The sequence below is a fragment of the Trichoplusia ni genome, chromosome 6, assembly GCF_003590095.1.
Source record: "Trichoplusia ni isolate ovarian cell line Hi5 chromosome 6, tn1, whole genome shotgun sequence".
Taxonomy (NCBI): Eukaryota; Metazoa; Arthropoda; class Insecta; order Lepidoptera; family Noctuidae; genus Trichoplusia; species Trichoplusia ni.
In genome coordinates, this window is record NC_039483.1 from 8801027 (window position 1) to 8813222 (window position 12196).

Consider the following 12196-nt stretch of genomic DNA (forward strand, 5'->3'; position numbering starts at 1 on the left):
AGAAACGAGGTAGCATGTCAAGCCGAGTTCAACTAAGAGAACTAGTGACTTAAAATAAGCATGGGGCAGCATCGAAATCAATGGCTATATGTGTGAAATTAATTTTCCAAGTTTTTGTTGGGTATTGTTTTTTTAAAAATGTTTGCTGAACTGAAATCGTATTAGGTTATTTTATAATAGATCTGATCCGTCTTTAAATCAGTTATAATGCAGTATTTTTAATAACAAAGGCACAGCCATTCAATTAATTTTTGTCATTTATAAATGTACTGAATTATTCAGTTTTGGAAAATAACATTTTTAAAGTAGGTAATTGGCAAAGTGATAAAAATGTGATTTGTGTTAGTAGTTCGTATAGTTATCATTAGGTGTCTAAATAATCTATGTACTTTTATAAGTTTTTGCATTGGCAACATTTTTATGAGAATGCTTTCAGTGTTGTATGCCTTAAGTGTAGCTATATATTGCTAATTATTATAGTTTAATTGTAATAGGATTTAGACAAAACGATTTTCTTCTTAATTTCGTTGTTTTGATTCCTTCAAGTACATTTTGTGCCAAAGTTATTTGAAAATGAAAAGTATAACAGTCCTTGGACTATAAATGTTTTGTTACTTTTCCTTGAATTTATTTTATTTTTTATTTGGACTACACGGTAGATATAGCTAGACATAAGATAAATTTTGATATTATTATTCTCAACTTGCATTTACTGAAAACTATTGAATTTCGACCATTATTGGCATGAAGAAACAAGATTGGTAAAATATATGTCTACAAATAAAAATATATTTACAGGTGACAAAGATTTATATCATATTTTGTGAAATCGATATTTCGATAATGTCTACATATTTTTAAGTTCCGAAATAAATAGCCTTCGTAGTAACAAGACGTTTTTTATTTACATTATAATTCAAAGGAATGATAATTATAATAAACACTTTTACTTATAACTAAATTGCATTCAATGAGCAAATTTTATAGAGACATTACAAACACAACAAGGATCTTATCAATCGACTATACAACATCCTAATTCTTTAGATTTTCTTTACCGTCACTTACAAGTATATGGACAAAATAGATAAGTGACAATTATAAAATGCTTGTACACATTGTGTAAGATGCTATTGAGTCATGGATTTTATTTAATTAATGTTTCGCTAGTAATATTTCTCATAATATCTGGCAAAACACATTACACTTTCAAGCAGTTTGTTTTATGTAGTAAAGAATGCTCATAAAATAATTTATAATATCTATATTTCTTGGCATGTGCTTCCTAGCTGGATGTATTAAAATCTTCACCTCATAGTCCTCCATTTGCCAACTGGTCCACTACATTTGTGAATACCTTACTGGTTGTTGACTCTGGCAATTCTTTGACGGCTGCCAGACCTTGGCCTGCCAGCTTGCCGACTCTAGGGTCTATTGGCACGCTACCCATGAATGGTATTTTAGAGATATCAGCCAATGACTTGCCACCTCCACTCGAAAATATATTTGTACATTCGCTGCAGGTTGGACATTCATAGCTGAAAATGAGATAATATTGTAATTACTAAAACAATACGCACAAATTGAAAATTCCTTAACAGGTACATTTTAGTCTCCGTATTATAAATACTGTTTCCCCTAACTCTCAAAACAAGATGAAATATGACCTTATTGTGTTATATAATTTTTACACCATAGTTAATATAACTATTTTCAAGGTTTTTTGATAACAAGCAGGATAGAGGAACCTCAAAGAGACAAAAAACAATTGAAAGAGTCAATGTCACTACCGGTCAGTTTATAGATAAAAACTACACACACACAGCAGAATACACTGTAATACAATGTAAAATCTGAATAGATAACTGCCTTTCATGGAATTTTTCGGAAATGAGTAAAAATTGAAGATAATTGAATTATAACATTGTCATGTAAATGTAGAAACATATTTTTGTAGTTGTATTTACTACAAAAAATATAACAGATAATTAGTTAAATATTATAATGATATTGTTTATAAGGTTTTGTCATTTGATCAGATTTTACTTAGGTTATTGAAATAATAAGGACAGGTGTTGTCATATTACAATCAATGCCATATAATATAATTTATAATTTTGTAGCATTTCAGCAACTTCTGCCATGTCAAAAGCATTAGCATTGAGTATTATAGCACCAGTATTTCATAACTTATTATAAAATTTCAGCATCTCCTGCTATGTCAATAAGAGCATTGAGAATTGAAAAACCCTTATCTCTGAAACCTATCCTAAAGAGAATAATACATCAAAATAAACAAACTAGTCTTACCCACTCATATTCTCAATGATCCCCAGTATAGGTATCCCAGTCTTCCTGCAGAATGTAATCTCCTTGCGCACATCCTCTATGGCGACTTCTTGAGGTGTGGTCACCAGGATTGCACCACACTGTGGTACTTGACGCAGATTCTCCATAACTGTGATGTGCTCATCTGACGTGCCTGAAGTAAGGTGATAAGCCATACATTTGTTATAGTGTATAATAGTTAGTTAACATGATGCAATAGTTGCACCCACTACACAGCTTTTGAAAATTTTTAATCAAAAGTGCAATATAAGTAAAATAATTCATAAAATTAAATTATTGTAATTTATGTTACCTGGTGGAGTGTCAATGATTAGAAAGTCAAGTTCTTGCCAGCAAACATCTTCTAGAAATTGCTTGATCATTGATGTCTTCTTCGGGCCTCTCCACACAACTGCGTCGTTTCTTGACCCCAGCAGGAAACCGATGGACATAACGCCCAACCTCTGTTCGTTGTCTAAGTACACCGGGATCCATCCTTCGGGCCCCTGGTGGACACTTTGATTCTCTAAGTTTAGAATAAAGGGCACACTGGGCCCACATAAGTCAATGTCGAGTAAACCAACCTAAAAACAAAAATGAAAAGGAAATATGAGTTTTCAAAATATCACAAGATAATAATATTTTGCTGTGTCACCAAACTTAAACAAATAATTGAAGAATACCTTATAACCTCTTTCTTTCAAAGTTAGCGCCAATTGAGTGCTAACCGTTGATTTCCCAACTCCTCCTTTGCCAGAAAGTACTAATATAACGCGTTTTACGTAATCTAACATTTTAACTTAATTAAGTATTGTAACAAAAGTAATCAAAACTCATCAAAAACGTAAAGGTTCATACAAAAGTAAATAAAATGAACTCTGCCAATGAGAGTGACAGCAAGTGTCAAATGAAATGGAAGTTCGTTTAGTTTAGGATAATGCCGATTTGAAATTTAAATGCACAAAAAAAAACTATTACCCACTGTAACTAAAAAATCTAACAAAACAAATACATGCAGTTATACAAGAAAATAATTTATCATGCTGAAAAAGGTTCTGTAAACAAGACGTGGGTCGGTGTGTGTAATATAGTCTTTAGGAATTTTGACAGCGCTTGCGCTAATCGTCGATCGCAGCGCCCTCATGCTATCGTTGATGTTATTCAGTTTTATAAAGATTTTTGTAGCGCTGGTTGTGCTGCTCAATTGCCGGTACACATTAAATAGGAAATGCAACATTTTTCATATTTTATATATGTTTGTTGGACGTTTCATGACATAATTAGTTTGTGATAAAGTTCGTTGTGTTGATTTGCTTTAAAATCAGTTGTGAACAGTCTGTGTTAGTGTGTTTTATTTTCGTATAATTTCAGTTTAGTGGTTGTGCAAGGATTTGTCCCATCGACTCTTGGTTCGCTGCCTTATTCTGCATTCTCTCGATATATGAGGTATTTATGAGAAATATTAGCTATAAAAAGTAGTTATTTAAGTTATAAAAATACGTTTTTGTGTTACGGAGTGCAAACATGTCGAGTTCGGTTCTAATAAATTCTTACGATGCGGGCATTTATCATTAGACCCACCCCTAGACTAAACCGACCGGGATCGGGGAACGGATAATACTGTGCGTGTGTTAAATATCATAATTTATTGGTACGGGGGTCAGGAGGTAGTCATTTGTTTCACGTAATCTATCGATTTCTTATCATGTGCATTCTGAGAACTCAAAATTATTGACATTTACGCATTCATTTACTTGGATGTTGAGCACCGTAATCTGTGGGTAATATGTTTTGCATAAACCAATAAGATCAAGATAGGTAGAAATAAAGCTATTTTAGTATAAAAACAAATATTGGCACAAAAATAATAGACTTATACCTAATATTGAATAATTATAAATTTACTCATTTCTTTTCTCTCCTAATTGAAACAGTTGTTTTATATGAACCGGTAAATATTTTAACATAACAATTGCTCATCAAAATTCATAATACTTATTGAAACATTCCTTTCCAGCCAATACTATAGATGCTACAGTTTTATTTACATTTAACAACATTTTCAACTTTTTTGTGTGCCTATATAGTGTATAAAAAAAAATGAATAGATAACATGTATTTACCTTTTTTAAAGTCTTTTAATCATGAGCCAAGAGTTAGCTGAGCTGAACTGAAAATTCATCTATAAATTTGTTTTAACCATGTAAACGGATAAGATCTTGGCACAATGCGTAAGTAAGGATTTTATTTTATTTAGAATATTGCCCCATCAATAGCAGATTCAAATCTTTTTCCTGACCAGGAAGATAAAACAAAAACAAGAAGAATGTTACTGTTTTTACCTACATATTTCTGAAACCTTAAACCTTAATGCGCTGGGAAACTCAAATGCAATAAAGTTACACCACTCAGTATGCCAAATGTGTCTGTTATGCATGTTACAATGTCTGAATAATGATCAGCACATTAGTGTTGTCCTTCAACTTTATAATGTAAACATTAAGACACAATCCTCATTGTCCATTAAAACTCCTATATTTCTTGTATTTACACACATTAATAGATAAATACAGAAAAACAAACCAAACATAGCTTGAAGAGGTTTTTAATCCATTTATCTTGAAACTAACAACTGAAAACTGATGTATGTTTTAGCATTCGGGAATTAATGTAGTAATGATAGGTTTTTAAGTGTCGGCAATGACGTCACTAGCGTGTGTAGGTACTCTATTTAATATCGTGTAATATACTGAACATACAATATTCAGAGGCTCTTGAATTGTTAATTTGAAGCTACAAGCTTACGCCCATGTTTACACCCGCGCGGCCGCGTGCGTAAACTTATCCGCGTCTTTTCCAGACCATAATTATTTAGTTCTTAGGATACCAGTACTTGCCCAGATTTTTCTCAAATCTAAAAAGGTACAGTAGAATGATCAATTATCGGAATCGGTCCTAAGAGTAGAATAAAAAATTTAACTTATTCATCTTCGCCACGTGTAGCTCTTTGCCTTTATCTTTATGTACGCATTGAGAATACGGTATTATTGTGCTTGTTGACACCGCATGTCATATAAAGGCATCACATCACAACATTAAGTTGTAAGGAATAATGCTAAAACATTCAGTGTTGAGCTACTGAGTCATTACTCTGTATCTGTATTAGACAAGGACTCTTCAATCAATAAGATTTGTTATTTGTTTACAAAATATGTTGCCGTTACTGTAGCGCTCGGTACTCCTTCAAATCTTCCACAATTCGCCATCCCGCGCCATCTCGAATCACCCTGTCAATATTTAATTGTATCTGGAAACCCATTGCGGACTTCCAAGTTGTAAATCGTAACTTATGCTCTTTTACAACCTCGCCCTTCTAAGAGTCAGCTATCGTTGTAATATCTCGATATCTAGTGGTCTATAGATAGGTATATACATATTTTCGATGGCTGTAGGTTGAAGTCCTGCACCAGTCTTTCCGAATTTTTGCTTGCAAATAACGCTGAAGGAAAACATCGAGAAAAACCCTGAAAATAATAATAAAAATAAAATAAATATATAAAATAATCATAAAAAATCTGTTTATAATTAGTTCAGAGGATAACGGGCTGCGTGATGCCAATTATTGTAATCTGAAATAGCCACTCCGCAGTAAACTAGCGTGGCGATCAAATGCCTAGGTAGGATATACATATAGTCGCTAGTATTATAAGCCTGTACCTTACTTCATAAAATACCCACCTCCTCACACAAAACAAGCAATGTTTGACCTATTTTTAGGTATTGTGAAATATCTGGTTACTGTTCTACGGAACCCTATCCATCCGTATTACTGGAATGTCAAAGTGCACTTCATTTCCGACCGCATCATTTGCTAACTACGTGCGAGTTCGAGCCTCGGCCGACCAGTCTTTAATCAAACACGCTGAGGGCCTGGTCAACACTCGGCTGATTGTACAATCTACGTACACCCTTGATACAAGATCTAACGTGTAATCTTGCACTCACATTGCACATTAAAACAATAACATTAATATGTATAGGAAACTTGTTAAATACTTTAATAAAACACTTAATTGATTATTTTGTAGAAATATATGATTAATTTGTTTGTGACCGGGTAAATTTTACAAATAAAAAAAACAAAAACATTAACAAATACGGAAGCTAGCAAAGGTTTTAAGAATATTTCGTTTTCCAAACATAATTTCGTCTGTGCTTTACTTAAACGAAGTTAGTAATATTGGTGGAAACGGAGCTGGAATAATAGGAACAATGTCTCTAAGATAGGCCACGGCGGTGACCTCATTACGGGTCGTGCACCGGGGGTGACTCACCCCGCGTACCACAGAGCTGTTCAAATGGACTTCTCCATAGCTAACTGTTCCTGACTTTAATCGTTCTGTATTTTAATATTTTCTACGTAAAGTTCTATTAAAATTCCAGAGAATTAAGAAAAAAGAAATTTGTGCAAAATTGCTTTTTCTCTTTTCTGCATTGTGTAATAAGCCTATCAGTAATTGATCTGTACAAATGTATATTATACGAAATGTCCGGAATTGATTACTGCTAAAACAACAAAACTCGTATGTCTTAATTAAGACGCAAACAACGCCACATGTAAGCGAATCCCTTTGAGTTACAAATACACCCCCCTTTTTATAGATCAAATATCCCAATAGTTGCTTTTTTCGAAAGATACTTTTGTCGCGTGTCTGATTTCATACAAATGGATTGGTATAAATAAGTTGATATTTCGATACAAATTTTATTCGGACCATTTATAATTTAGCCTTGAAGTCGAAATAAAAATAGATCGATAAATCACACACGTTGAAATTAACCTACTAGTAAGGATACCAATTACACGTAAGAACAAATTTGAGTAACTATTTATAGTAAGGCCCACGCGAACAATCTTAGAAACACTTTCAATTTCACTTGTGGGTCGATTCTAATAATAACAGTTCTGAATATCTAGTTAGATTTAATTGGTGGCAACCCCAAGGCCACTCGGTGTATAAATAAGGGTGATGTTATTACTTCTGGCCGCCCCTGTGTCACTAAGGGTGGATAATGCCGTCTCATATCTTTAGCACAGACCTTCCGTGAAATCTGATTCGGTGACGTTATTTTTTACATTTTATTTTTATGTCCCCTTTATGCAAATGTTATTTAATTTAAGGATCTAAATTTGACTCCTGAATATGGGTAAATATGAACTTAATTTTTATTGTACGTATTTTATTGGTCTAAGGATCTAGTCGAAACAAAACGTGTTACATATAACTTACATTAAAATTAAATATTCCAGAACGTATTTCAGGTTCTGTTCTCGTCGGTATAAATAAAGCAGGAGGCTTTGTCAGTTCCAACAATTACGAAGTTGTGCACTCGAGGAAGCCGTGATCGTTACAGTATGCTAAAGCTATGCACAAGTTAAGTGTGTCGGTAGGGAAACTTGGTGTTGGCACCGTACCGGGATCTCATTAACCTTTAATGGAGGCTTAAACAATAAATACTGATCTCGATGGCGATCTCGAGTAGTAGAGCAAAGGGTTTCTCTAATTGACATGCACGATCTCTACGCCTACATAACTTCAATTAGAAATTTAGTTTAATGCCGATCGAAATACTTTTATGTAGTTAATAAACCCATTTACAACCACACGATATCAAATGTTTTTCTCAAGCAATAAATCAAAAGATTAATACTGTAACGACTTAATACTGTAACATTCGAAGGCGTTTAACACAGTTTAAATCTCAGAAGTGAAACAGTTGTTCGGCTCAACCTCAGGGCACTTCAGAGCGGTTGCGTAAAAACTAAATGCCAACGCGTTATGAAACTACAGCGGTAATGGCGGGGAAAAAGTCTATTACATAATTACAGACCAGGAGCTCTCGGGGTTTAAAACGAATTCGACTGAGCTTAGTCTACCTGCTACTGGTATTTCTATTGTTTCTCCATTGTCTGCAAACGCTACTTGACACCGTTATACCGTGTTGTTAAGAAAATATTGTTCGATTATGAGGACCATTAAAAACTTTTGTTGTTTTTACGACAGTCATTAGGAGTTTAAGTATTCTTGACTTTATTTAAAAGGTTGCAGCTGTGCTGTTTGATAAAAACACTCTTGACATTGTTTTTAGAAATATTATCACATTCTTTGACTTGAAATTTGGAGACATTTACATTTCGATCGTTTCATCGAAAGCTTTTAGGGTGTTATTTGACACGATAGCGACGTATGATGATGTACGAGTATGATTTAATTATTGGCTACTGCATTGTAGAGGGTTTCCCGTGCACGTGGCCGGATGCTATGCAACTTCAATCTATACTGGACATGTGGTGAACTGGGGACACTGATAAATGACAAGGCTGCGAGGGCAAAGAACTCCTTTTTCATTCCACATAGCAACAGCATTCACAACTATCACTTGGTGGGCATTTCATGTCAATGTTTGCAATTAATGTTAGAAACTGGTAAAAAACTTAAGATAGCAAAAATAAATATGTAAGTCATATCCCTTTATCTTACGCTTCCTTTGCTTTGACCGGCCGTATTTCCCGGGTTAATGTGCAATAACTTTTGCAATATAAAGGACTAGTAATATTACAGGAAACTCCTAAAACAAGAAGAGTAACTGTCCAGGAAGCTACCAAGAATAGTAGTGCGGAACTCGTCATTTAGCTTCGTTCGAGTTGGAACGCGCGCGCTAACTTGTGTGCCATAAATCATAATGATACCGAAGCGGGAGGGGTCCCTCTAACCAGATGCACACGGCTATTGCCCTCCATCCGTCTATTAGGAACAGATTAGTATTCTAAATAGATTAGACCCTTTAATCAGCTTTGATTTATGAACGGTCATTTAGTAGTCAACGGGTGCTGCTATCGGAAATCAATACAGCTTTGAATTCTCGATTCTTGGGTTCGTTTACTGCGCTTTAATTGTTTTCTTTGTGTAGGTAAAATGCCAAAAAAAAGAACCTAATTGGTACCCATTTAGATGCTCCGCCAAAATCTTTTGCATTTTGAGACATTTCCAAATCGGAATCAAAAGAAGCATCGTTAATTCTGCTCACTCTTCCCGAATGAAAGGATGCTCGGATAGCAAGCCATAGGCTTTTATTTCCATCATTAAATTTGCTAAAAATATAATGCTGGTCCTCAGCATTAGTACAGGGCTCGGTGACCGCCCGGAGATGCCTCTCTAGATAACCGGCCGGCAAGCATACTGTGACACTAACGACCCGCCGCGAATTGGGTTAATGTCTCTTTTTGCAAAACTACATCTGTCTCGGATAAAACATTGTTTCACTTTATACACTTTGGAGTTGTGGTCTTTGTTCTTAGCAGTAGAAGTAAAAATGATAATTTAAGTTGAGGTTTAAACGACTGCTCCTTTTAAATTATGCAGTTTTGATACTACAATTTTCATGCAAGCTATTTAAAGAAAGCACATAAAAAGTGTTAAGTTTGTGTTCTAAAAAGCTTGTAAATTAAGCAACTGAAAAAAAGCGTTATTTCTAGTCTCAGCGACGACTAGCAAAAACAAAAATAAGAGAATTCTACAAAATAATAGTCAGCTTGTGGCATTTAGTGAATATTTGCAGGCTTGTAGAGTAAGCTTTTTCGCACGCTCTCGCTGATGTGTGTACACTGTGTACCCATAGAGGGGCGGGGTGAGAGGGGTGGAAAGTTTAATTCTAAGATTAATTCAACATTACAATTACATAAACTATTAAAAAAGTAGAAATAACTTCACCGTTGTTCACATTACTCTACAGTTACAACGCCGTCACATAAAGAAATAGTAGCGTAATTTTCCGGCAATGCTTGAAAATAAAGTGTTGCGAACCCAGAGGGTTGTAAGTCCAGCGATGTCATTATATCGCGGGTCTGTGTTAGGGTGGGAATCCAATCAAGTCGCCATTCCCTTGAGCCATTGACTCGGCGGAATGCGTCATCGAATTTATTATTATTGCTCCGCATGACAGTTTTAAATCCTACAGTGCGCATTTGGATTTCTTTAATGCTTTGAAAAATTTACGATATTTGATCTTGAATCTTTTAACCAATGTGGGCAATTTTTGTTCCACTTTACGATATGCAAGGTGTTGACATAATTTGTTATTTATCTTAGATAGTTTTTGTTTGTTTGTATTTATAGTTTTCGTCAATAGTTAGTAGTAGTAGTATTTTCTAGTCACTGTTACCGTATTAATGGGCAACAGTCTACCCATATTCCGTTAGACCTAGTAATAAACCAATATTATTGATATTTTTGGATTTCCGTATGTTTGTTACAGCTCAGCGTCACGCAATAACTCCAATTTTACACTATGACGTTAAATCCGAATTGCGTTTTCTTGAAATTACGTCACCCGGAAATGAGTGAAATAAAACGTATCCAATGTTCGTTAAAATTTGTTTTATTGCTTTTATCTTAATTAGTAACTTGGCCATGACTGTACGCTGCACGCTGTTGGTACAATGAAAAATATTTTTATCAACTTCCCCAGACGCAATAATTAATAAAATGTTTTAATGCTGTAATTGTTTAATTAACAATGTATTACTTTCAATGTACTTCCTTATTTATTGTCGAAGTGAAAAAGTATTAAAAGTTATTTTTATGCAAGGAAAAAATATTACTGAACTCAGTTAGGCAAATCGTTATAGTATGATGTAATTTAAATAAATATATAACGAAATCAATTTCTTATGAGGCGATATTTAAATAACTTTAATTTAATGGAGATCGGAACTGACTTGACCTTTACGTTAAAGGTCAGTTGTTACTGTAACACTATACCCGCCCAGGGATTACAAAGCGTCGTGGTTTAGTTTAATACTTCTTAACACTTTAGTAATTAAGTTGTCACCTCTAAAATTATATTTGTTTTTATTAGTCTACGACAGTTGTTAAGACATTCGCTTTTTGAATTGGACGTCTGTCATTCAAAGACAAAATAAATGTGATTCCAATTATAAAGAAATGTCTGGATAAATCCCTAGGTCCAAATTGCAATATATACTTTTTGCTTCCTATTCTCTTTAATTACACATTTATTCCTTAAAGTTATAATGTGTTTTATGCCTTAACTAATACATAAAACCTTTCCCATTCCATTTCATCGGTTTATGGGAGAAGTTGACTGGTGCAGAGGTCGCGGGTTCAACCGGTATCGTTTAAGTGCGATGAAGCCCTTCAGCATGTGTAAAGCTTACTATTAGACATTAATACGTGATTCGTAGAAAATACCTTCGCACTGCTTTGGCAGGGATAAACTGTTATCCTTAAGAACTTTTTTGGTTGCAAGTTACAACAAAGTTTGTAGGTACGTCATTATTTTGTTTAAATCTTTCTATTTTAAATCATGCTGAAAATTTTGTATCTTATTACCGAGTGCATCTTTGCATGATTAGAAAACATAATGGTATTATCGACAGGAAAATAAGGAAAATGTTTTTCCTACCTTAATATATCTACTGTCTAATAAAATATAAGGATAATAAGGACATTAAAATTTCTGCTCCTAAAGGTTCATACCACAGTTTACATAGAAGTAATAATTTGAAATTGTTATCATAACTCTGTTATCATTGGCGGACTGCAACTGCCCCAGTGCCAGTACGATAGCCGGGGTGATAAATCAGACCGTATAATGCAAGTTTAATATTGTTTTGTACCTAACTTAAATATGAGGGAATCGAAGGCAGCAAACAGGCGAGAATTCTAATTGAGTGCGTTTTTATACGCAGTGGCAGAATATGATGTTTTTATTTTCTGCTCAGTTCTTTCTAGTGTTTTCCCCAAGCAGTGTTCTTATAAGCAATGCAAGAGGTTTTCTGTTCCCC

At 34.2% G+C, this 12196-nt stretch overlaps 2 protein-coding genes across 3 annotated transcripts in view; one reads left to right on the forward strand and one right to left on the reverse strand.

The window, feature by feature from the left end:
• Positions 1 to 883: 883 nt before the first annotated feature.
• On the reverse strand, positions 884 to 3203 carry LOC113494753 (cytosolic Fe-S cluster assembly factor NUBP2 homolog). The gene is made up of 4 exons (XM_026873204.1): positions 3012 to 3203; positions 2642 to 2912; positions 2311 to 2482; positions 884 to 1538 (listed from the first exon to the last, which is right to left on the reverse strand). Exons 1-4 carry the CDS (start codon positions 3120 to 3122, stop codon positions 1313 to 1315), a joined length of 780 nt encoding a protein of 259 aa, XP_026729005.1. The 5' UTR covers positions 3123 to 3203; the 3' UTR covers positions 884 to 1312.
• A 187-nt stretch (positions 3204 to 3390) lies between these two features.
• Positions 3391 to 12196, forward strand: part of LOC113494750 (protein tweety-like) — a 66165-nt gene continuing 57359 nt past the window's right edge. For both annotated transcript variants that reach the window (XM_026873199.1, XM_026873200.1), the window contains exon 1: positions 3391 to 3774. The gene's annotated coding sequence lies outside the window, so the exon portion shown is untranslated. The remainder of the gene's footprint in view (positions 3775 to 12196) is intronic.